Source organism: Aricia agestis, chromosome 3 (genome assembly GCF_905147365.1).
Source record: "Aricia agestis chromosome 3, ilAriAges1.1, whole genome shotgun sequence".
Taxonomy (NCBI): domain Eukaryota; kingdom Metazoa; phylum Arthropoda; class Insecta; order Lepidoptera; family Lycaenidae; genus Aricia; species Aricia agestis.
The window spans coordinates 10929919-10956443 of NC_056408.1; the positions used below are offsets into that span (position 1 = coordinate 10929919).

At 35.0% G+C, this 26525-nt stretch overlaps 1 protein-coding gene across 1 annotated transcript in view; it reads left to right on the plus strand.

Moving 5' to 3' along the window:
* The window catches only part of LOC121725336 (homeotic protein Sex combs reduced), a 43161-nt gene extending 22513 nt beyond the window's left edge, over positions 1-20648 (plus strand). Inside the window, exon 3 of the mRNA XM_042112227.1 lies at positions 19391-20648. Coding sequence (XP_041968161.1) covers positions 19391-19695 — 305 coding nt within the window. The 3' untranslated portion in view covers positions 19696-20648. The remainder of the gene's footprint in view (positions 1-19390) is intronic.
* The last annotated feature ends 5877 nt before the right edge of the window (positions 20649-26525 follow it).

Sequence of the window (26525 nt, forward strand, 5' to 3'; positions counted from 1 at the left end):
TCCTGCAGAATGTTATTGTAGATCAATTATTTTCCTAGAAAAGAAAGAAAGAAAACATAGTTTATTGTGAACAATTTGTTGCAAAGACTAAAAAGTTTCATAATTATTTGATTACCAAACAGTTATTACTGTCAGTGAGTTTCAGACGATATTTGAATCTGAGGATCGGATTGCTGATACGGGTATGGTGCTAGCTTTGCTAAGAGTAAAATATTATAATACAGAGAAAACATGTTGAAAAATCATAACTTGACCTTCACTAGCTTAAAAGTAAAAAAATCGGCCAAGTGCGAGTTGGACTCGTGCACGAAGGGTTCCGTACCATTATAGAACAAAAATAGGAAAAAAATGTGTTTTTTGTATGGGAGCTCCGCTATATTATTTATTTTATTTAAATTTTATTATCAATTTTTACTTAAAGTGTAAATAAAATTGAGTATTTTGTGAAAATTTCAAGTGCCTATCTATTGCCATCATTTATATCGAGCAAAAAAAGGCAAAAAAATGACGTTTGTTGTATGTTGTATCGAGTAGAAAAAGGCAAAAAAAATGTTTTTAGTATTTGTTATTATAGCGGCAACAGATATACATAATCTGTGAAAATTTCATCTCTCTAGCTATTACTGTTCTTGAGTTACAGCCTGGAGACAGACAGACGGACAGACAGACATCGAAGTCTTAGTAATAGGGTCCCGTTTTTACCCTTTGGGTACGGAACCCTAAAAATAGCATCTACTCTGCATAACAAAATACGTATTTATAACTGGTTAAGTTAAAAGGTAAGAGGAAGTTAAAAACTACACCATCAATTTAAACTAAAAACAAAAATAAGGAAATTGCTGCACGGGCGGAAAATATAAATGTTAATAACTTGATTAATTACGAAGTAACACTTAAAATCCGATGTATTGAAACGGGGTTACCCCGTAACATCGGAGTGCAGAACAAGCGGACAGATATTAATGGTTATATGGAAAAAAGACTTCCTTTTCCCCGCTTTTAAAATGTAATAAACAATGAGCAATTAAAACGCGAATATGTCGATTTATTAGACACCTTTCAACTTTTGAACACACGCACACACACACACACACACACACACACACACACACACACAAAATACTAACATAACCTTCACTATAAAATATAATTAATGTCGCAATAAAACTAATGTTCTAGTGTATTGTAATTTGCAAGATGGTCCGGAGTCCCTGGTGTCCTGAAATACAGGCAACGCCTAGTTTAGGCACCAGTCTTCCACAAAACCTGTGATTTATGTAGAATCTTTAATATTGGTGTAATTTTGTGGTGAGAAAAATAAATATTTATTATTATTATTATTATTTAAAATAGATTTGTCTCGGCTTTAACCGGTAGAATGAAGCAGGTACGGGCGATTGCCAAGTATCCTGTTCATGTAGTGTGAAAAAAGTTTAATTGGTATGAGTTGAAGGGAAGGATGAAGATGAATTAAGGAAGCGGCGGACTATAGAGCAGGTATCTATAACGATTGACTTTTGTAACTGTACATATGTGTTTTTGTGAAGGTCAAGGGATTTAAGTGCAGCGGCAAGCGTTTTTGGAATAACACCGGTTGAGGAGATGACAATCGGGATTATTTTTACTGTGTTTTGATGCCACATTTGTTTGATCTCATCTGCGAGCGGTATGTATTTTTGGATTTTTTCTGTGTGTTTCTGTTTCAGGTTGTTGGTGTTTGGAACGGCGACGTCTATAAGGTAAGTGGTTTTTTCAGATTTAATTGTGAGGGTCATGTCTGGTCTATTGCTTAGAATGGTGCGGTCTGTGACGATATCGCGATCCCAGTAGAGTTTTACGGAGTCATTTTCTAGAACGTTAGATGGTTTGTATTTGTAGTACGGTGTATGCGTATCTATAAGGTTAAACTTGATTGCTATTAATTGATGTATATGTTTGGCTACGTTATCGTGACGGTGAGTATATTCTTTATTTGCTAGTGAACTGCATCCTCCGGTAATATGGTCTATTGTCTCAGTGGTTTGGTGGCATAATCTACACTTATCAGTTTCTACGAATTCTTTGAGGATAAATTTGGAGTAGTTGCGAGTTTATTATTATTATTATTATTATTATTATTTGAGTATCGCACAAAGAGTTGATAAAACTATCATTTTTAGGGTTCCGTACCCTAAAAATCTATCTAGCGTCTATCTAGCTGTCCACCTGTCTCCAGGCTGTAACTCAAGAACCACTATAACTAGACTTCTGAAATTTTCACAGATTGTGTACGTGTGAAATTTTCACATATTATTATTATTATTATTATTTGAGTATCGCACAAAGAGTTGATAAAACTATCATTTTTAGGGTTCCGTACCCTAAAAATCTATCTAGCGTCTATCTAGCTGTCCACCTGTCTCCAGGCTGTAACTCAAGAACCACTATAACTAGACTTCTGAAATTTTCACAGATTGTGTACGTGTGAAATTTTCACAGATTGTGTGTATATCTGTTGCCGCTATTACAATAAATATTAAAAACAAAATAAATTAAATATTTAAGTGAGCCCCCCTTTAAATAAATATTAAATAAATAAATTTAATATTTAAGGGGGTTCCCATACAACAAACCTGATTTTTTTGCTATTTTTTGCTCGATATCAATAATGGCAACACTCAAGCACTTGAAATATTCACAAAACAGTCAGTTATTTGTACTTTAATTATTTTCATTATTTATTTAGCTCATAATTCAGTTTAAGGAGTCCGCTACTCATGATTAATATGTCTGTCTATGGAATATTCTAAGGTGACCTGCTTGACGATGCACCGACTGCTTGTAATGGGCAGATGTTAGACATACCGAGCTTAGGCTTCTAGACTTAGCAACCGATTTATTATACGATTCCGGTCATCCTGACGTGTATAATTTTCAGGTGTATTCTTCATTATTTTGAATTTCAAATGAACTGACGCTCAGCTCGTCTAGATTTTAGATGAGATTCAGTCTGAAAATTTAAATTTTTGGGTCAAAATCATTTTTAGGGTTCCGTACCCAAAGGGTAAAAATGGGACCCTATTACTGAGACTTCGATATCTGTCCGTCTGTCTATCCGTCCGACTGTCTACAAGCTATATCTCAGAAATCACTATAGCTATACTTCAATTTTCACAGATTGTGTATAGCTGTTGCCGCTATAACAACAAATACTAAAAACAAAATAAATCAAATATTTACAGAGGGCTCGGGGCTCCCATATAACAAACGTGTATTTTTTTACTATTTTTTGCTCGATATCAATAATGGCAAACACATAGGCACTTGAAATATTCACAAAATACTCAGTTGTATATTTTGTACTTTAAGTATTTTTATTATTTATTGAAAAATAAATTAAGGTTGGGTTGCACCAGAGACGTGGTTAAAGTTAAGGTTAAAGTTAAATGGTTATAATTAAGGCTAAATTTAACTTTAACCTTAACTTTGACCGGAGAAATTGACAGATGACAGCTGGTCCAACAAAGTTATAAATGAACGTTGGCGGGGGCGCTGCTGGTAAAGGAGAACTGTCAAAAATGGCGTTTTTGTATGATGACAGCGTTAGTTCCTTTTTTCGCCACGTGCATTTAAAACCTTGTCAAGCTCTATGGTTATGGTTAAATATGGCGTCTTGATGGCGTCCATTTTTAAATTTAACCAAAGATTTGACATTTTACATTGTAGTTAAAGTTACAGTTATAGTTAAAGTTAGTTTGTGCAACCCAACCTAAGTAATTAAAAGGGGTTCCCTTACAAAATCACAATTTTCAGCCTATTTTTGCTCTATTGTGGTACGGAACCCTTTCAACGCGAGTCCAACTCGCACGTGGGCTATTTTTATATTAAAACTTAAGTTTCTAAAAACTTTGCGTTGCACTCTACATAATTCAAGGCCAAGGTGAGCAAACTATTAATATGAATTCTACCAGTCAATTAAATGCACATGTAAGATAATAAGCAATTCAGCAAAGTGGAAGTAAACTCTTCGTTGAACTTACAAGCTAAAAATATCTCCGTCTCGAACAATATTTTTAATCCCAAGTTCAATACATCGAAGGACGGGCGTATAATTTGCATATGTTGCAAGTGTGTGCGGATCGATGCATAGCGAATGGCCAATTAAAACCGCGCTGTGGACTGTCATTTTGTAATTGGTTCATTATAATCAGTCCGACTGGGCGGGGCGTAGGTATATTTTAGCACAGGCTACCGTACAAAAGATATTTACATATAAATAGTTCTAGAATGCCGATATTATCATAACAGGTATTGCTTAATATAGGTTAGGCTTTTGTGCTCTATGTAGAGCCAAATGTTTGTTTGATTAGATAGATCATTTATCGAGTAAGACTATAGGCTATATTATATTATCACGCTAAGACTAATACGACCGAAGAAATTCAGGAAAATGTGGGAAAAACGGGGGAAATTTTTTTTATGGGAAAATGTACGGTTTCTGTAAAATTCCTAATTTACGCGGGCGAAGCCGCGCGGGACATCTAGTTTTATTATAATGCGTGCTCTATGTCATGTGAATAGCACTGGCTGTTAGCAACATCTAGTTTATAATATACCGATTTAGCTAGTCAAAATATATTCAAACAAATTTGAAATCCGCGAGAAACACACGTCCAAGTACTGACGGGGAGAGTTTAGTTTGTTTTGATATGTCTCGAACGACGATTTCAAGCCGCACCAGTGTTGCCATCCCTACAAGTTTTAACAGTAGATCTACTGTATTTTTCTCTGAGGTCCCTGTTTTCTATTTGTTCATAAAATCTATTTTTTTTTTCATTGGATGGTAAATAAAAACGACATTAGACTTTTTACATAAGACATTACTAAGTCAGAAATAGCCGATGGCTATTCATTTAAAGTGACCGAAAAACACAATATGAAGAAGTTAAAAAAAGTAATATTACACCAAGGAAAGTACCTAAGTTAGAAATTACCGATGTAGAAATTGAATATTAAAGTGTTCAAAAAGCATCCATGTTAATTTTTAAGTATAGATAATAACATAATGATAGTCAGGTATATATTATCTTATAACATAATAAAATATCAAAAGATGTTTTTAGTTTAAATTTTCATGTCACCTACTGTTTTCTACCTTTTTTTCAATGATGATGGTTTTGGGGTTTCTGATGTTGGCAACACTGAACCGCGCCGTCGCTATAGAGTATAGACAGTGGCGCCGGATTCATCGCATTTATACTCTCTTTCAATCTGTTAAAGTATAATTTTAATCAATCAGCCGGATGAAAATATATGTTATTATTTTAAGTAGGTGCTTAGCAATATAATTGATTTTATATTCATTTTGACGGATATAAAGAAAGCTTAACTGGTATAATAAGATTGAACACCTCGTAAAGTGGATATTGGATAGGTACTTTACTGCAAAACGATCTCGACCTCAGAACAGGAAAATAATCTCGACGTATCACGAAAGATGAACGATGCACTTATCTTACAACTACAAACTTTTCTTTCAGCAATCAAGTTCATAGTTTTTACCAAGGATCTAGAATTTTATCTGTTTAGGATTTGGTTAAACAAAAAGCGTACCTTTAAAGACTGATTCGTCACAAATAGTCATAATATTATTATAATGGTAAACAAACTTAACAACGAGTCAAGTTCAGTCAGAAAAGTTGAACATCTGTCTAAAACATCAGGAACTGAGCCTCCAATTTTAAGTACTGCCGTTTCTATCGATAGAAATGAGTTCATTACCAAGAAATTCCATATTTAAATTATAAATCGTTTTATTGGCGCATTGGCAGTCCTCTGTTTGTGTCATGAAGTGAAGAGCCGCACGGGTGCGTCTGCTGACAGTCGTTGATACCATGATACACCTCGGATTAAATGAATCCACTCGCTAAGATGAAAAGTCCATAATTCACGGTATTTGTCATATTTATAGAACGCGTTTGATGCAGCTACGTTCGATATAAGTGCTTATTTGTTGATTGTAAAGTAGTCAAAAGTTGTGGATATTATCAAATATTTTGTAGAGCACTTAAAGGCTTTAATTCAGAAGCCTAGCTATAGTGGTTCTTTAGATACAGCCTGGAGACAGACAGACAGACGGATAGCGAGGTCTTAATAATAAAACGGGACAACCGCTTTTACCCTTTGGGTACTGAACCTAAAAATATACTTGTAACGATGATTATAGATATAAACGACTTAGAGACTTTGCTGAACTGACGCATTATCCTGCAAGAGAAAATAACTTCATCGAAGGTACAAACGTTTAAATAGTAGTTAACGTCAAATTGTACGTCTAATTCGAAGTCGAATACGGCAAATATTTCGTTGATTGCATGTTTAGGCTACGGCCCACGAAGGAAAAGTGAATGTACCGAATATATTTTCGTAACAATTCCTACTAGTTAGTAGTTACTTTTGATAACGTTAACATGCAATGTGGCGGGTCAGGAATTTGTCGTATGGCATTAGTAATATTATGTCGGCACTACATAATATAGGCGAACGCGTTGGCCGACGCGTTGGCCGGCGCGCTGGCCCAATGTGTAGAACGGGCGTTCGCGCATTGGCGGTAGGTATTTCGCCTGTTCTACACATTGGGCCAGCGCGCCGGTCAATACGTCGGCCAACGCGTTCGCCTATATGTAGTGCCGACTTTACAGATGAATTGAACGAAACAACCAAATTTTGATCAACAATAGCAAGTCTTTAACAAAATTGGTCAAAAAAGTCTAGGACAGATATTTGAATCATAGACGTGGCTCTTATTTTACAAACTTCTCATAATATCAGACGTTACAAGCTCAGCTCAAAACTTAGTAAACAACCCAGCGCTGTCCAAAATATTGTTGCAGTTGAAACAAAACGCCATCGTTTGAATTCTTCATAAAGCCTGTACACAATAATCCGCCATAGTTAATATAGAAGTTCCATAAACCATCTCTTTCCCCGCAGTTGGCTCATCAGTCGACCAACAAATTAGTCGGTGTCACTACAATAATATACAATAAGCGTGCTGTACTCCACACGCAGCGAACCGTCGCATAAATCCTTCAGCACTGACGAGTAATGTTTTGTATGGAGATTTCTTTCGACGGAGCCGCGGCTGCCGTGTAGTGGCCTTTATCTAGTCGTAAATTAATGCTTGAAATTGATAAATGCTATGTTTCTTTTACCGGGTCAGGTCCAAATACATAATTAGTCGTTTGGATTTATTGCTAGCGAATGGTACTTGTACCGTCGAATCTAGAATGGGGAATACAATTATTTATTAATGTTGTTAATATGTAAGCAGAATATAAGACGTTGTACATAATAATTTGATTTTTTTTATAATATAAGGGGGCAAACGAGCAAACGGGTCACCTGATGGAAAGCAACTTCCGTCGCCCATAGACACTCGCAGCATCAGAAGAGCTGCAGGTGCGTTGCCGGCCTGCAGCTCTTCTGATGTTTAAAACAATTTTGCATTTAAACAAAACTTCGTCTTTGCAATAATTTAACTTTCGTAACGATTATAGAAATGAAACGTTTCAGACTGAAAAATAACAATAATTAGATAAAGTCTGGTCTAACATAAGGTCTCGTCTAATTCTTTGTGTAAAGTCTCTTGTGACTCGTTATTGTCATTATTGAATTAATTATACATGTCATTTACCTTAAATAGGAACCCATTAGTGACATCATCTCCTATTTTAGCCCACAGCTTCACAAACATTTGTTAGCCGTACTATGTATTGTACGAAATACCATTAGTTTTGGACAATACAAGACGCCGTGAAATTCACTTTCAATAAAAGAGTTTTTACTTTCTTCGTTCGTTTTGCTACGAATACACCGCAAGTGGTATTTTTAAAAACAACATAGCGTGTATCTGGAGCAACAAAGAGGATTTTTTGCGAAGCAATAAATCAATGTAGTGTGCGAAAAATTAACAAATGTTTCGAAATTGCGTTTTGTTCTTGCGAGCTTTTTGCGCACATTTGCGTATAAAAGACTTTTGTTGCAGTGATAAGTATATTAATGGGTTTAGGACTTTTACTTTTGAGTAATAATCGAGGGTTTCGCACGAAGGACCACAGGGCAGGTAGTGGTAATCGGGCGATTTGTCTTATTGTCGTAGTTGTGTGACTGTGCGCCGCCTGCCCGAGATAAAACTCATAAATAACGACCAACGGAAGGCGTCTGTAATGCTCGCCGCCGACCTGCAAGACCACTTTACTTTTAAACACGAATTAATAAAATGTATATAATTATTTGACCTTTATATACTTTAAATAGCACTTTAAAATAGCTTTCAAAATTCATACATTCAAATGCAGTTTAAATAAATTAAGATTTTCTTTTATGAAAAGAATACAAACTAGTGAACAGCGATTTAAAGAATGTCTAATTGTACCTACCTGTACTTATCTTCTATATGATATTTAAATTCATCGATATTCAATCGCGTACACTCATCGATTTTAGATAATATATAATGGGCTTAAAGCCGATTATTGGATAACCAAAGCCATAAAGCAGGTTTTTATAAAATTAATATTCAATTAGCCATCCGCACATGACACGCTGGGCGTGTGTTATTAACTTTAATTTATAGCATCATTTACGAAGCGATATTTTTTTAAATTAATACTGGTTCTATGCCCTCAGTATTGTGCACGAGCGATTTTAAAAGCTATTCGATTCACTTTAGGTTTCTAATTAAATACATTTACATTTAATTATATGATAGCACAAAATATTTTAAATATCTGTACGAAAAAGGGACTCGCTGAGGATACTTGGAAGTAATTACAACTAACATAAATGTAAGCATCGAGCGATAACATCGAAATTTTCATGTTCCTGCGTTTTTAGTTTCGATAGCAAAGGTGAGCCCACGAACTGAATTATGTAAGTAGGTATACTAAGTATTAAAAGGAATAAAGAAAAAGAAAGTATGGACTAACGATAGAAAACTGCAGTAGACCTCTGTTGAAACTTTAGTGTTTAAGATCCTGGCCCTATAGCCAAGACTTTTTCTGTATCGCTTCGTTATAGAATCGTCGATCAAAATTTATGGAGTTGACATTTAAAGCGTTGGTTATATGACGTTGACGTTATCAATTCCATACATTTTGATCGGCGATTCTTTAAAAAAGCGATAAAAAAAACGTCTTGGCTACAGGCTCAGGACTATCTTAGTTACTTGAATTAGAGCATCAAGAAGATGTAATTATTTTTAATTGGATTTTAAAGTGCAAATCAGAATCTCTCAGTAGTTTCGAAATAGAGCGTCAAAAAGACGTGGAATCGGCGCCGTCTGCGCCCGCGCAGATTTATTAACGCTTATGTAAATATCCAAACGGCATTAGAATCCTTAATAACTCTGTCGTTGCTAATTAATATAACAAGGAAATAATATTAACACTCATGTTATTGCTTAAGATAAACAGAACTAGCATAAATCTAAGCCAAGACAAAATTGGAAGACATTCTATTGCATTTGAGTTTGTAGCTAAAGTAAGTAGATGCAAATTTGAATTTTGTTTTGAATTTACAATTTTAATATTATTCAAATTATGTTTCTACGTACAGTTTAACATAATATTGTGTTATAAATTAATATTATGAGTCACGCCTCCGTGGTCTAGTGGTATAGAGCGTGGCTCTTGACTCGGAGGTCGTGGGTTCGATTCCCGCGTTGGAAACATGTTATTTCCAAGTTTGGTTAGGACAATGCAGGCTGATCACCTGATTGTCTGACAAGTAAGATGATACATGCATCGGATGGGCATGTAAAAAGTCGGTCCTGCGCCTGATCTCTCGCCGGTCGTGTCGTTTTTTCGTCCCACTGGGTTATGTGAGTAAAGGAATAGAGAGTGCTCTTGTGTACTGCGCACACACTTGGGCACTATAAAATTACTCCTGCGTGGCTGGCCTGGTTTTCAATGAAACCGGCCACCGTCACCGAAACCGATGTGGGAGCTTTTGTATTATATTATGAGTTTCCAAATTACATATTAAGATTTTAGTAAAATTTTCCACACAAGAAATTGGAATTAAGTTTTTCATAATTTAAATAACTTACTATTGGGAACTGTATCTGAATCTTTCAAGTATTAGCTCCGTGATCTGAATATAGTTTACTAGATGTCCCGCGCGGCTTCGCCTGCGTAAATCAGGAATTGTATGGAAACCGTACATTTTCCCCCAAAAAATAGTTTATATCCCTTCACGTGGTCTACTCTATATCTGTGCCACTATCATATCCACATATAATCTAACACTGAAAGATTTTTTAAAAATGGGACCAGTAGTTCATAATCAGGAACATAATCTTCAGGTTTATATTATAAATTATATATTTTTTTATATATCTTGACAAACTCGAATCTCGATCTAAAAGACTATGAAAAGTACCAATAATAGGGTCATAGTTATAGGATGACGCATGGGATAAGGTAGTGACTAGTGATGATGATAATGAAATAGGTGAATGTAATTTACATAGTAGCATAATATTATGCTTTCCGTTCTTGAATCAACGCCAAAACTCTCAAACTTGTATCTATAAAGAGTCAGGAGTTCTCCCAGCAGCTTTCGAACCATGTGTTGGTCCAAAATCTTACTTGTTAGCATAACGGAATACTTCACACGAAACCGAAGTCAGCACAATATGTTTCCATTTTTTGAAGAGTTCCCTCGATTACTCATGGATTCCTTTATAAGGTCACCACTTTTGTGAACATAATACCAAATTGGGATTGATGCCTTATACACCAATATAAAAAAATTGAAAATCGGTTCATAAACGGCGAAGTAATCGTTGAGCATACAAAAACGAACATAAGTTGTTTTTTAAAGTCGGTTAAAATTGTAGCCTATGACGTGTTATTCTGATGTAAGGTATAAGCTATATTATTATAAAGTTTCATTAAAATCCATTTTGTAGTTTTTTCGTGAAAGAGTACAAACATCCATGCATACATCCATATATCCTCCTAACTTTCGCCTTTACAATATTAGTAATAATACTAGATGACGCCCGCAACTCCGTTGCGCCAAAACTCATTTATCGCGCGAGGACTGTACATTTTTCCGGGATAAAAAGTATCCTATGTAATATAGGACTGAAAGTATCTCCATACCAAATTTCAGCATAATCGGTTCAGCGTTTAGGGCGTGAAGAGGTAACAGACAGAAAGACAGACAGACGGACAGGCAAACACACTTTCGCATTTATAATATTAGTGGAAATAGTGTAAAAGTGGAATTATGGTTATTGATTACCAATCCTGGATGATCGATCTTACTTCACACTCAATTATAGCAGTGCTTGCTACTAAATATTCCTGACATATAGCTATGTATGATTGTCTTCATTCATTCATCAGTTTTGTGATATACAAATAAGATAACTATGCAATGCACAAGCATTACTTTTGTTTTCATCAAAGTCCTTGCTAGTAAAGAGTTAATTTGTGATATTGTTACTAATCACAGCACCCTTGGACTCATCTTTGTCTTCATCATAGTGCTTACACGTGAAGAATTTCATTAAACCTGTATCTGCTATTGGTGTTCATACATGCATACGAGTTATAAAATATTATAATTATGTAAAGTGTTGGCCGATGCTCCGTTCATCGCGTTTTGCGTGAAGTCGGGAGTCGGGACGCTGTCCGAGGAATGACGTTTGCTGTTATTAAACACGAACCCGCGGGTGTCTGATGATATCATATGTTTATATTCAGAATCCACTAAATAATTTAATATTCTGTAGTATTTATAAGACGTTCGGTAGTAGTACGACAGTGTTTCGTAATGTTTTTGATTAATCGGGTACAGTCATGTGAAAATATGCGATATGCGATGTCAACTGTCAAAGTCATTATTATGACAATGACATTGATATCATCGCACAATTTATTATGTTCGTCTCATACGAAACATTTAAATCATTCATAACTAACATTTTGTAGCATTGAAAAAAATAAAACTTATAAGCCACGATTCTTTACTTCATAGAACGATGATTATAATATTTACTATATTAACTAAATAATCAAGCGCGTTTGACAAAGGCTAACTGATATTTAATGGTGACTCCTTGATAATTTGGCTGCAGCGTTATCGATTTTTCTCAACAATGACTAAAGCTAAGAAAAAGTTCATTGTCAGTATTCGTCATGGCTTTATCTTTGAATTACCCAATAGCATAACACGATTGGTCAACTTTTATAACACAGAATAATAAATCAAAAAGACCTCTATAAAAACAGGGATTCTAATTTTGCCAACAGAGGAGAGTGATTGAAGCATCCAAAATTTGTACATAGATTAGGTCAAGCATACACTATAATTTGCCCATAGCTTATATGAAATATATTTATGGTTTTTAAATTACGCGACAAAAACCGTTTTGTCGCTTACGCCCTTTCCATTTCTTGCTGTGCCATATTTTCTTGTTTTCTATCAGAGGCTGGGCCGGCCTCTCATAGAAAACAAGCGATCTAAAAAATTTCCAAAACGATTTTTTACTTTAATGCTTTATCAAGCACTATCTAGATAAAACTAGACGTACCACAAATGCTACAAAAAATTTCTACTGTATTCGTATTTCGCACTGCGCGTTCTTGTGTATCAACTATCTTATCTAACAAAAAGCCCAGAATAAACTTAAAGCACGAAGCGCCGCGAGTAGCATTTAAGGTAGACGCATGATAAGTGGGCGACATATATAAGTAATTACTGTGGCTTTCCACTGATAAAATTACCTTGATATAAATTCTTAACCTCCACTATTAATTTCTTTTTAATATTAAAGTTATCCTAGGTAAGAGCGTCCGTGGGCTAATGGGTAGACCTTTGGTTCGCACTCTTAGAGGGTGCAGGTTCGAACCAGGGTGGAGGCGTGTACCTATGAGACATTTTCTGATCTCAAGTACATAATACCGACGCTCGTACGGTGAAGGAAAACATCGTGAGGAAACCCGCACATAGTTGGTCCCAGACGTATTGACTAGTTTCGTTATGGCAACCATACGAACATTTAAAAAATCTTGTCCCAGGCACTACAGTATTTGAGGAGTGGTTACTTAAAAAAATACTGTATAAATCATCCATAACGGATGTAAAGGCCTAGTTTCGTATCCTAGGAAACTTTTAACTGTTAGCACATAACGATACAATAGCACAAAACACGACAAACCGAAAACATAAGCGTGCCTCAAATAATCCGGCGCAATAACTTATCCGCCGCTAGGAAATCTAAATGTACGCCTAAATCCTTGAAAAATAGTCTGAAATCCAGACTGAATAACAATCTAGTTTATCAAAATTCCAAATCAAAAAAATATTCACTCGATGACGTTAAAGAAGCGCTAGGCAAAAACATATTCAGGAAAAACCTAGGCTACGATTTAGAATTCTAGCTCAAAATTCAGTTTAAGGAGTCCGCTACTCATGATTAATGCGTCTGCTTGTATAGAATACTAGATGTCCCGCGCGGCTTCGCCCGCGTAAATTAGGAATTGTACGGAAACCGTACATTTTCACGCAAAAAATAGCCTATATCCCTTCACGTAGTCTACTCTACATTTGTGCCAAATAATTTAAAAATTCATACAGTAGTTCGCGAGATAAACGCCATTATATATTTTTTTCGTTTTTTTCCACATTTTCCTCTGTTTCTTCGCTTTTATTAGTCCTAGATATATAATTTATAGCCTATAGCCTTCCGCTATAAATGGGCTATCTAACACTGAAAGAAAGAATTTTTCAAATCGGACAAGTAGTTCCTGAGATTAGCGCGTTCAAACAAACAAACTCTTCCGCTTTATAATATTAAAATTTAAAAGTATAGATTGTAAAATGACCTGCTTGACGATGCACCGACTGCTTGTAATGGGCAGATGTTAGACATACCGAGCTTAGGCTTCTAGACTTAGCAACCGATTTATTATACGATTCCGGTCATCCTGACGTGTATAATTTTCAGGTGTATTCTTCATTATTTTGAATTTCAAATGAACTGACGCTCTTGTCTAGATTTTAGATAAGCTTCGGTCTGAAAATTTAAAGTCATTTTTAAGGGTACCGTACCCAAAGGGTAACATGGGACTTTATTACTGAGACTTCGATGTCTGTTCGTCTGTCCGTCCGTCCGTCCGTCTCTCTGTCTCCAGGCTGTATCTCAGGAACAGCTATAGTAGAGTTCTGAAATTTATACGTGGGAGAGCCATGCTTCGGCACGAATGGGCCGGCTCGACCGGATAAATACCACGTTCTCACAGAAAACCGGCGTGAAACAGCGCGTGTTTCGCCGAGTGAGTGAGTTTACCGAAGGCCCAATCCCCTAACCCCTACCCTATTCCCTTCCCTACCCTCAACTATTCCCTTCCCTTCCCTTCCCTACCCTCCTCTATTAACCTATTCCCTCTTAAAAGGCCGGCAACGCACTTGCAGCTCTTCTGATGATGCGAGTGTCCATGGGCGACGGAAGTTGCTTTCCATCAGGTGACCCGTTTGCTCGTTTGCCCCCTTATTTCATAAAAAAAAAATCACAGATTGTGTATTTCTGTTGCCGCTATAACAACAAAATTAATACTAAAAATAAAATTAATATTTAAGGGGGGGGGGGCTCTCATACAACAAAGCAATTTTGGCATTTTGTGTACTTAAATAATTAATAATAATAATAAAATAAAGATTTAAGGGGGCTCCCATACAAAAAACACAATCTTTGGCCTATTTTTGCTCTATAACGGTACTTACGGAACCCTTAGTGCGCGAGTCCGACTCGCACTTGGCCGATTATTGTTTAAACGTTCCTTGAAATTTCAGTTTAAACTTTGTTTAAAGGAATAAACCCAAGAATCTAACATTTTATTAGTACTTATTGCAATAAATACAATTTAAATTAATTAAATAAAGTTAATACTCGTAATCAACTTTCGTAGAAGCTGTTTTAGAAGTTTTTATCATTTTCGTAATCTTACCATTATTTTTGCACATTTTAAAATACCCACTATCTTTAATCGACTTTCAAAAAACGAGGAGGTTATATATTTGGCTGTGGATATTTTTTTTATTTTTATTTTTAGTGTTTCTATTTTCTTCCATTATCTAGCAAACGATCGTAGAATACACCACAGCTATAAAAAATATCCGTGACACTTTTATTGTATGTATTCTGTTTTCATCTAGATATCATTAGTCATTCGTACTTTGATGTTTTATCGCCTTACATTTTTATGTTGGCATATCCAGAGCCAGTTATTAAGTATCTACGTTGATAGAAAGATATATACTAGATACAATTCAAATTGCTCCAAACTCAAATAGTGATTTTTTATCTTGTAAATATCGTTCGCTTTTATTTTAAATTCATAAATACTAGTCTATTTTAACCGACTTCCAAAAAGGAGGAGGTTATAATATGTTCGGCAGAGGTTGGGGGCTTAACCCCCAAGTAGTTAAGATTATTTATACGGCGGTCATAGAACCAACTATTTTGTATGCATCGGCGGCGTGGGCACCCAGCGTGGAAAAGATGGGGGTCCAAAAAAGGCTCAACTCCGTTCAACGGGGTTTTGCCCTGAAGATCAGCAAAGCATATCGGACCGTCTCCCTGAACTCTGCGCTGCTGTTGGCTGGGATACTCCCTCTTGATCTCAGAATACTCGAAGCATCGAGACTTTATGAGTTCAAGAAGGGAGTGTCATACCCGGCAGTGAGGGACAGGGAGGTGGAACGAATTCTTCTGCGATTGAGGACCCACATCCGGCAGAGCAGGTAGAGCTGAGGTTCGGGATGGTAGATGAGGACTCGTATGCTGATGTGGTTAGCAGCCACATCCATAGGATCTATACGGATGGCAGCAAGATTGAGGGTCGAGTCGGAGCCGCACTCTCCGTATGGAAGGGTGAAGCCGAGACTAAGGCCGTCAAGCTTGCTTTGTCGCCGTATTGCACCGTCTACCAAGCCGAACTTCTAGCGCTCCAAAGAGCAGTAAGTATAGCCTGCAGTGGAATGGCGAAGGTCGGTATCCTTAGCGATTCCAGATCGGCTCTCCAGGCTGTCACCCTTAGTTCCCCTCATCCCCTGGCAGTGCAAACAAGGGCGGCCCTCTGAAAAGCTGCCTTGCAGAGGCGGGAGGTATCCCTGTTTTGGATTAAGGCGCACGCAGGGTTAAGGGGGAATGAGAGGGTTGACGAACTAGCCAACGAGGCCGCGCTGGGATTGAGAAGGAAACCTGACTATGATATGTGTCCTGTTTCATTCGTCAAGCGTATCTTGAGAGAGGATACGATTGAGGAATGGGACAGGAGATATGAAGTAGGAGGGACGGCCGGAGTCACGAAGCTCTTTTTCCCAAGCGCTGCTGCTGCATACAAGATAGTCAAAAAGATAGACATCACACATCACACCACACAGATTCTGACTGGACACGGCGGATTCGCCTTCTACTTGTACAGATTCAAGTTGAAGGAGGATCCGTCGTGCCTGTGTCAGCCAGGAGTTGAGGAGACGGTTCCTCACCAGTTACTCGAGTGTCCAATTTTTGCTAGCAATAGATATGATATTGAGCAAAGATTGGGCACATCGGTGACGGGTGAGAATCTGCCTGCCATCCTGGGGGGGGGACAAAAGAGGGATTTGTTTCTCTCTTTTTGTAAGAGAATAGTGTGTGCTACTAATAAGAGAAATTCGAGTATGTTATTGTGATTCTTAAGCTGTGATATTAGGGTAGTTAAATGTTGTGCTGTATTTTTTTGTTTTTAATTTTGACATTGATAATAATTTAAATCGGAATGTTATTTATTTGAATTGTTAATTAATAATCGTTAGTTAGTTTAATTGGAATAATTTTATAAGAATTTAATATTTGAATGTACTTAATTTTTAATGTAAATTGACTGTTATGTTGCAAAAACTTAATTGTTAACAACAAGCCCTGACACCGTTAGGGGGGATGATTATTAATTAAAAAAAATGTATGTTCGGCAGTGGAGATTTTTTTTATAACACAAACTGTATTAACTAGATTGTTCATATAACAGAGTGTATTATTAGGTTTAAAACTTTATTGCTAATAATAATACAATTAGTTTAGAAGTTTCCTACTTGCAACAGTCACTTTCCAGTTAAGAATCCAGTAATTTTTCTTGCAAACCACTTTCCGTATAACTAGTACTACACTTCTTTTCATCGCAGTCGGGTCAAAATTTAGTTTATATTCAACTGTATTTTTTTGATCCAGACAGGCTGCTTTAATTTTTAAATTTCTAGGCTCATCCATAAGTAAATCGATGTCATTCGTTTGAATTCGACCATGCAATATGTCTAGACCAAGTAGACGGAATATTAATGGTCTGTGACCTAGAACTTTTTACGTCTTAAAATAGGATCCGCTTTATACAACATCACACATTTTTTTTAGGTTCCGTACCCAAAGGGTGAAAACGGAACTCTATTACTAAGACTTCGTTGTCTTTCCGTCTGTCGGTCTGTCTGTCTGTCTGTCTATCTGTCTATCTCCAAGCTGTATCTCAAGAGCTGCTATAGCTAGACTTCTGAAAAGTTTACAGATTGTGTATTTCTGTTACCGCTAATAATAATAAAATAATATTAATATTTGAGGGGGTATCCCATACAACAAACGTGATTTTTAGGGTTCCATACTCGAAAGTGTAAAAACAGTACCCTATATTTACTAAGACTTCGTTGTTTGTCCGTCGATCTGTCTCTATCAAGAACTGTTATTAGCTAGACTTCTGAAATTTTCACAGATTGTGTATTTATGTTGCCGCTATAACAACAAATACTAAAAACAAAATAAAATATTATAATATGTATACTTTAATAATATTGTTGCTTATGCAATTATTTCTCCTTCATAGAAGCAAATGTCATATAATATCTATTGTCTGTTCCTTTTTGACTTTTTTAACTTATTATAACAATATTTAAAACTTAAAATATTTCATGCATCGAAAACATTTTTTAAACAATGTTCTAACTTACTGTATTGTTACTGCAAATGGAAATAGAAAAAAATATTCTCATAAAAATATCCGTGATACAATACTACCTAAGTATCAAATCTATTTAGTCAAAGAACGAAAGAAAGATAAAATGTATTGTGATGGTCGACGACAAAATCAGTTAGTATAAACGCGACTTTATTTCCACATACCAAATCCAGAAGACTTGATTTATTGCGAAATAATGTAACAGACAGCTCTCCTGTCACCGGTGAAGTATCGCCTATACCTGTTCTCGAGTTTTTTAATCCATTTATAGTCATCTGCACTTCCTAATAATATCTAATTCAAATTGGCCTTATAATGTAAGCGTTTCATCAAATAACCATACTCGTGATTCATTGAAATTCATACAACATCGTATTGTGTTCGTACGTTTCGTATCTTTACAGGGATTATGGTAAAATAATGCTGTCCGTCAGTCGCCGGTGCATCTCCCTGTCGCTAACATTTCAATCGCGGGGTTTTTGCCGGTCCATCACTTGCTGCGGCCCGGACGACATCGAATATTTATAGTTTTTAAACATCTTTATCGACGCGGGGCTGACATCTCGTACGGAATAAGGGATAACATTAAACATTACTGCCGTTTTCATTATCCTCGCGTTTCTTTTCTGCTAAGCATTTATCAGTAATTTTGATCGAAACGGTGTGCCGACGATTTATTAATGGTGTTCCTACACATAATAGTGTCGAAATTATGGTTAACAAACACCGTTAATCGCGAGCATTACGAAAGCGATTCATTAGTGTGGGGCTACTTAAAGAAATATAACAAATGACACAGTTTAATTTAGAAGACGCGGGCGAGACGGGCCTCGTATCGATCACGGGCGGACTGGCTGCCGTCCAAGCGGCCGAGTGGTGGGCCGCGCCGACGACACGCCGTGACAGGTGCGGCATGCAACCCGTCACGGGTTCAACGATAGTTCTCACAACCGTCAATCGTTACAGTTTAACATACATTTTTATTTATCATCATCAAAATTTCTTATGAAATATTCGGTCGCCGGAACATAAAATCGTTTAGGTTCACTTTTATAAATGTTACTCGCGCGAAGATAAATTAACGTTATTATAAATTGCACCACGTTCAAAAACTCTTAACTGAAATCTCGTTTTCATTCGTGCGCTTTGCCGCGAGCGGTACATCACAATCGGGCGAGCGTGGCAGGCCACGAAGTCGATCGAGCCAACTATTCATTGGCTCTCAAACGAGTATTCGGATCTAAATATTAGCGAACCGCATTTTGCAACCGGTATGATGTGTGGTGAACTCATACGCTAGAATATTAATATAGGTACGCAATTTTTTTAAATTGAATTTATCACTGTTTCAGGTACGGTGAACGCGAACGGGGAGACGAAACGCCAGCGAACATCGTATACCCGCTACCAGACTCTAGAACTCGAGAAAGAGTTCCATTTCAATCGGTATCTGACTCGAAGGAGACGCATCGAAATCGCTCATGCGCTGTGCCTCACCGAACGTCAGATCAAAATCTGGTTCCAGAATCGTCGCATGAAATGGAAGAAGGAGCACAAGATGGCTTCGATGAACATCGTCCCTTATCATATGAATCCGTACGGCCACCCGTACCAGTTTGACCTCCACCCGAGCCAATTTGCCCATCTGTCAGCATAGGATCAGTGGAATTTTTCAAATAGTGGATAACTGATTTACTAAGCAATCAGTCGCCTGAATCGCAGGGTTGTATGTAGAGCTACTGCAAATATCTGCAGTAATCCTACAGCAATAAGACTGGATCAGTTATTCGCTGTTTGAAAAATTTCTCTATCATAGACAAATTGTTAAAATTATTGTTGTGACATTCAGTGATGTTAAAGATATTATAGTGATTGTGCTGGAAGAAGCTCAAGAAGAAGAACAAATTAGAAGAATGAAAATTAGCGCTAATGTAAGAAATCAAATAATTGTAAACTTCGATATCCCGCTGACTGGAGACTGACTTATTAGTTCAGAACGGAATCAATAAGTGCTGCCATGTGTAACAAATCAACAAAAATAATTCATCGTGAAATTGATTAAGTTACAATTTTACCTAGTCATAAGATATTGTTTGATCTTAATAATAATTATAAAGTTATAGGGTTAAAAACAAATCAACAAAACTAGTGTAAAAACATTTCTAATAAAGCCTACGATAGGAGTAGGTAGTTTAACTTGTTAGAATCTTATTAATGGAATGTAACAAAAATATTGTTCAAATGAATACCTTCTTAAGTATTGAAATAAAATAATTATCGTCAACGAACTAACAAATTCGGAATCGTACAGGGATAGGTACACTTTTCAGAATGCTGTAACGCATACGTACGTTTAATTGTCCTAAATATTTTTATTTGAAACTATCTAGACACAAAAATTATATGAACGATGTGAATTTTATTACTTGATGTAGCTCAGTTGCGTTAGATTTGTGAATAGTTAGATATCTTTTTAAATGTAAATATAAAGATTTTCTCTGTAGTAGATAGATATTATAGAAAAAGTTTAATATATTCAAACTAGAATAACTTTTTCGAAGAACTGTTTTATGTTCCTGAGTTTTAGTTGTAAATAAATTTTATTTCACTTTCTTTTGCAAACTACGGTTCTTTTACTCGAACATTTGCGAATATCATAGATGTACAATGTACATAACTTGTACTAGATGTATATAATTCTTAAACTACAGTACCATATTAATTCGTATGTAATTATTACTTATTATAAATCTTTAATGTTGTAATTGTAAATGTACTTAAAACGGAATTAGCGTGTAACATTTTTATCTTGTTTCAACTTTCAATTTTCTTCCATTCAAAGACGTGTGTCATTACATTTTTTGTTTCTTAAGAAATGTCGTGGTCAACTGTGATATTTTGTTAAATTTAATTCTTAAGAAAGATATTCATTTCTGTATAAACCTTGCAGGTTGTGTGTATGGTCTTTGGTTTCGACTGGTTTGTTTGTTACTTTATTTATTTGTTTGTAAATACGTGACTAATTATTGTACCTAACCGGCCAACAATTTTCTACTTAACACGCGTTTTAGAAAACAATAACGTGCAATAGGATGTTGCCTGTTCAATACTTATTTTACCTTTCCTTGTATATTATTATTGTTTATTTACTTATGTTATTCTTTCTAAGTATAAAATATTTTATTGTTCATTCCACTCGACAAACGCCCTAGAAGTACTACATGATCATTAAATTATTGTCAATAACGTGTATTAAATTTGAATAATTGGTAAAGATGAAATAAATAAATTATGATGATATCCTTTTGTTTTTATTTTACCAAATCTTGTAACGATAATATTAATCATTATTACTACATAGTTAACGTTAATCGGATGGATCGTGAAAAAACACGCTTACGTGCAGCCCCAACAGGCCAAAACACTCTCCCAAAATTCAAAGGGAATGTGATGAATATTTCAGGAGTATTAGAGCAGCATTTTCGATTTCATTTGAATCGATTGCAACCGCCAGCTCGACGCCCAGTTTGATGTTCGTATTGAGTGATGATTAATGATCGGCAGCGATGACATGACGGGCGAACCTGAGGGGGCGCCAGTGTACACCACGTGCCAACAAAAGAGTGTCGAAAAATGTGAAGGTTGCCTTAGTTTGTAGGTCGCGGGAAATCCGTATCGGAGGCTGAACCTATCAATCATCCAGCAGGAGTAATGCTCTGTGCCTGGCGAAACTGTAGATATACGATACAAAAATCTAAACCAAATTATACAATAACAAACCTTGACGCGAGTTTAAAATTCAAGGCAACTTTGGATTTTTCCTATATTTTTGCCTGGTGCATGTCAGCCTCATTACTTAAATCCCCGGTATCAATGCGAATCTTTTGAACAACCATACAAGTTAGACGTACTTATGTTTTCAATAGTAGGTGTAGTTTTGTGTTTACCTAGCGAACTGTATGGTGTCGAAAATTCATAGGAGGGTTAGACGATCCCGCCTCATTTGGCATAGGATAGCAATTACATCACAAATATTTCTTGTCCACCTCTAAACACTGGCCACAAAACTTAAATAAATATTACTTCTTGAATTTTTGCCAGGAGTCATAATACAAATCCTAATTTATATTTTTATTTATAGAAAAAAATATTCCTAGATAATATAGTGATATCAAAAAAATCTAATGCAAATTGTAATGGAGATATACCGGTACTGTAATGCTTTAAGCATAAAGATGATGACGTTAAATATTTACATGTTATGTTGTAGAAAAAAAACAGATGTAGTTAATTAGTTGTAATATAACATTCTTTATAACATTTAGTTTTTGTCCACTTTATTTCTTATCATTTTTAGAAGAATACTAACTGACCCGGCAAACATTGTTTTTCCATATAGATTATTATTTCTAGTATCAATATAAAAAGTAGATAAAAACCTATTCTCAGGACTAGCGAATGTTCATAATATACAAAATTTATTTAATTCGGTTGAGCCGTTTTGGAGAAGTTCGCGCGCAAACACTTAGAAAAATATAAATGTCTAAGACCAATGCTTGAAATTCTCTTTTCCCTTTTCCTCATATCAAGAGTATGTATCATTCAAATTCTTCACCAAATGATTGACAGCCAAAAAAGGTCCAAAAACAGTTGAAACGCTAAACGGCACATTCATATTGATCGATTGTATAAAATCCACGGAAATAATTTAACATTTATAATGTGTCAGTACAATTTCTCCGTTTACAATTCAAATAGTATCGGTACGGCGATGTATATCGGGGGCCAGTCACAGTCGGTAACAATGAGTAATATTATTAATAGTGGCCTGTCCATCCGATTGTGGCCGGATCGCGAGATACCTTACAATATTAAGGTAAGGCCCGTGTCGCAAATCATTTTTCATCCCATACCTACTGTGTCGTGCAACTCTTGTATGACATTGTTTTGACCATGATAAGGTATCGTAAGAGTTATTTGAGAAATGCTATCTGATTTAAAATGTGACCTGTTGATTTTATAAATGATCGCCGTGTTGGTTTTTGTTTTATTGTCAGGTTACATGACGTTTGTCATTTATGTAATTTTGATTAATTAAAGATTTTCTTTCTTCTGACTACTTTAGATTTAATGAAGTACTTTTTTCTTTTAAACTTAAAGTGAACACGAAATTATATATATTGGGTTAATGTGGCTGTAAATACTTGCTTATAACGATTGGTCACAGTAACATCATCGTCATAGTTCATGAATTAATTATTATTTAATCAAATTACAAAGAAGATTTAATATTACCTCTTGTCTTAAAGATTATATTATGATTATAATTTATATAATAATATATTTAATTCAACATAATTATAATATTATATTTTTATTATTTTTAGACTGACATCTAACGTCAAACGTTGGAACTACGTACTCTTCTACTTTTCCAGACAAGTCAACCAATCTGCAGGCTCTTTTTCGTGTCGTCATATCGCTTGTTACGTATTCACATGAAGACCCCATAGATGGCGACTCTTGAAGGTCTTCAAAAGAGAACTGGATTGAGCTAACTCACAGGGTAATTTTCATTTGAAGTGAGTGTTTAGCTCCGTGAATAATAATCCTCCCGTGCATAATAATACAGTAAATAAAGTTTCGAAACGTTTACCATTTTTATTCTGTTCTCTATTAAACTTTTGAATGTCAAAGTTTTGCGTGAGTGCTTAGTATAATAAAAAATAAGTTCCAAAATAATAGACTTTGGAATCAGGTCTGAGATTTTTGTATTATTTTATTTTAAAAACCCAATAAAAATTGGTGCAAATTAAATTATTATTTGAATTGAATAAAAATTCTAGTAAGAAAGCTTTAATAAAATCAATACTTGTGTTTATTCTATTCGCCGCTAGATGGCAATCTTGCTTTGTAGGTAAAGCAGTTACGTCAAACTTTGACGTTTAACAGAATAAAAATGTTAGAGCTTTCAGAAAGTTCGTACGAAAGCGTCGCATTGTGACGCTTCTCATTTGTGCTTTATTGCAATTAAAATAAACGAGAAAATTGAACGAGAAACAACGATAAAGTGGTAAGAGATATTTTCATTACTTTGTTTTTGATATGTGTGCGCTTATATTTTTCATGAGGAATATACTTAATAGCATATAATATAATATTATTATCAGGGGAAGCTAAAAAAGCTGTGAATAACTATTTTATATTTATTCTTATTTCTTTCTCAGAATTGGTACTCTTTATAATATTATACAGGTACTTATATTGTAATTTGAATATTTAAAGTGTTTTATGTTAAATTTATGTTATAGACTTATCATTATATTTTATATTGTTAATTAAGTACTGTTTAAAATGATCGTGAACATAACTTATTATTATCCTGCTTATTAGATAAAGATAAAAAAATACCAAATGTTTGATATAATATTATAACACAATAATTATAACATTATTATAATTAAGACTATTGTCTTAATTATAATATTTATAAACTTGATAATTATTGACTATTGTCAATCATTATCAAGTTAATTTTAATGTAGTTACAATAATATAACTAAGTATGTAGGGAGTAATAATTAGTCATCATCTTAACTTTTACAACTGTTTTCACTCAAGTTTATTTTAAAAATTAATAAAGTATTTTAATCGTATTTTATATACATTTCTATTTTTAAAAAGTTAAGAAAAATCGAAACATTATAATTTTGAAAATACTGTAATATTGGTACAAGTGTAAAATTATCGAGATTCATTTGTAACAACTTCAAAAATTATTCCAATGTAGCAAAACCGTTTCATTCCAATATGTGCAGTCTACAGACACATAAAACTAAAATGAAAATAACGAAACGTTTCCCAGCGAATTTAATTGTGCGCTGCCTCTCTGTTTAAAATTCTCCACATAAAAACGTTGACGGCAAATTTATACCTGACTTGCATGAATGGCGATATTTTTGTTTAGAGGTTGTTTGAAAAAAAAAAGCAATAAAATATGGCGGTCACAAAGGCACCTCTGTTGCGCCTGCGCCGGAGCTTAACTTGCGCATTGATTGAACGAAATCAGAGCAACCCGTACTAATGGTTCTAGAAACTGGATCTCGAAACTCGAACTCGATCATCGAATCTGAAAAACACAGTAAGAATAATTAATATTACAATATAACATTGGGCAAGATAATAATAGTTGTAAAAAAGTGTATTTAAATACTAGGACTTATAATATTATAATTTTTATATAAGCTCACTATGATATACCAGTGAGGTTATAAAAAATAATGCTGTAATATAATATGCTCTACGTACCCTATAGTAGCTTTATGTATATTTTGTGTATATTACTAATATAGGACTACTATTTTGTCACACATTTTACAACCCACCTAAATATTTATGTTTACATAATATATTATCAGATAGAATTAAATTTGAAAATACCACTTCTGAATTCTTAAATACTTTCTAAAAGCCGATCTTTGTGAGGGCTCGCGTCGTTTTTCTGCGTGTTAATAATCTTTAAGGCAGTTATTAATATTCTAATAGTAACCAAACCTTAACTGACCGATGATAACACATCTACATAATATCTATACATCTATACATACATATAAATAAAATTGGAGTGTCTGTTTGTAATATTGAAAGGACCGTTTTTTACTAAATACATATGAATGTATATAGGGTACAGACACCAAAACAACATTTTTTACAATTTTTGTCTGTATGTCTGTCTGTCTGTCTGTTTGTTCCGGCTAATCTCTGAAATGGCTGGAGCGATTTTGACGGGACATTTTTAGGCACATAGCTGATGTAGTAAGAAATAACTTAGGCTACTTTTTAACCGACTTCCGAAAAGGAGGAGGATATATTATTTCACCTTGTTTTATAACTTAGGAACTCTAAAAAGGGGATTTTGTTTCTCTTTTTTATTATCTTTGTTATCACATTTTGCTGACGCGGACGAAGTCGCGGGCAACAGCTAGTTATAAATAAAAATTACTATGTTAAAAGCACAAATTTATAGGTGTGATAACTTTACCGTTGTGGAATATGCTAGGGCTCGCTTCGCTCGCCCTGATTATACCTAGTATAAGCCGAGCTTTGTGAGGGCTCGCATCGTCACACCTGGATTGACTTTTGATGACACATATATATACATATACAAAACCTTGACTGACTGATGATAACACATCTTCTCATAAATAAAAATTACTATGTTAAAGCACAAATCAAACAGTTGTGGGATATACATTATACTAGATCTCGCTTCGCTCGCCCTGATAAAAAAAAATAGTTCTGATACAATTATACATAATATTATATCAAATAAGGTAAACTTGTGAGCAAACAAAATTTTCTATTTTCTATTTTTTCTTACAATTACGAATGTAGTATAATATTATAGTTAGTGACTTTCTGGAAATAAATGTTTTGTTATTTTTTATTTATAATATTTTTTTAAAAATATTGTGGTTAATTAATTAT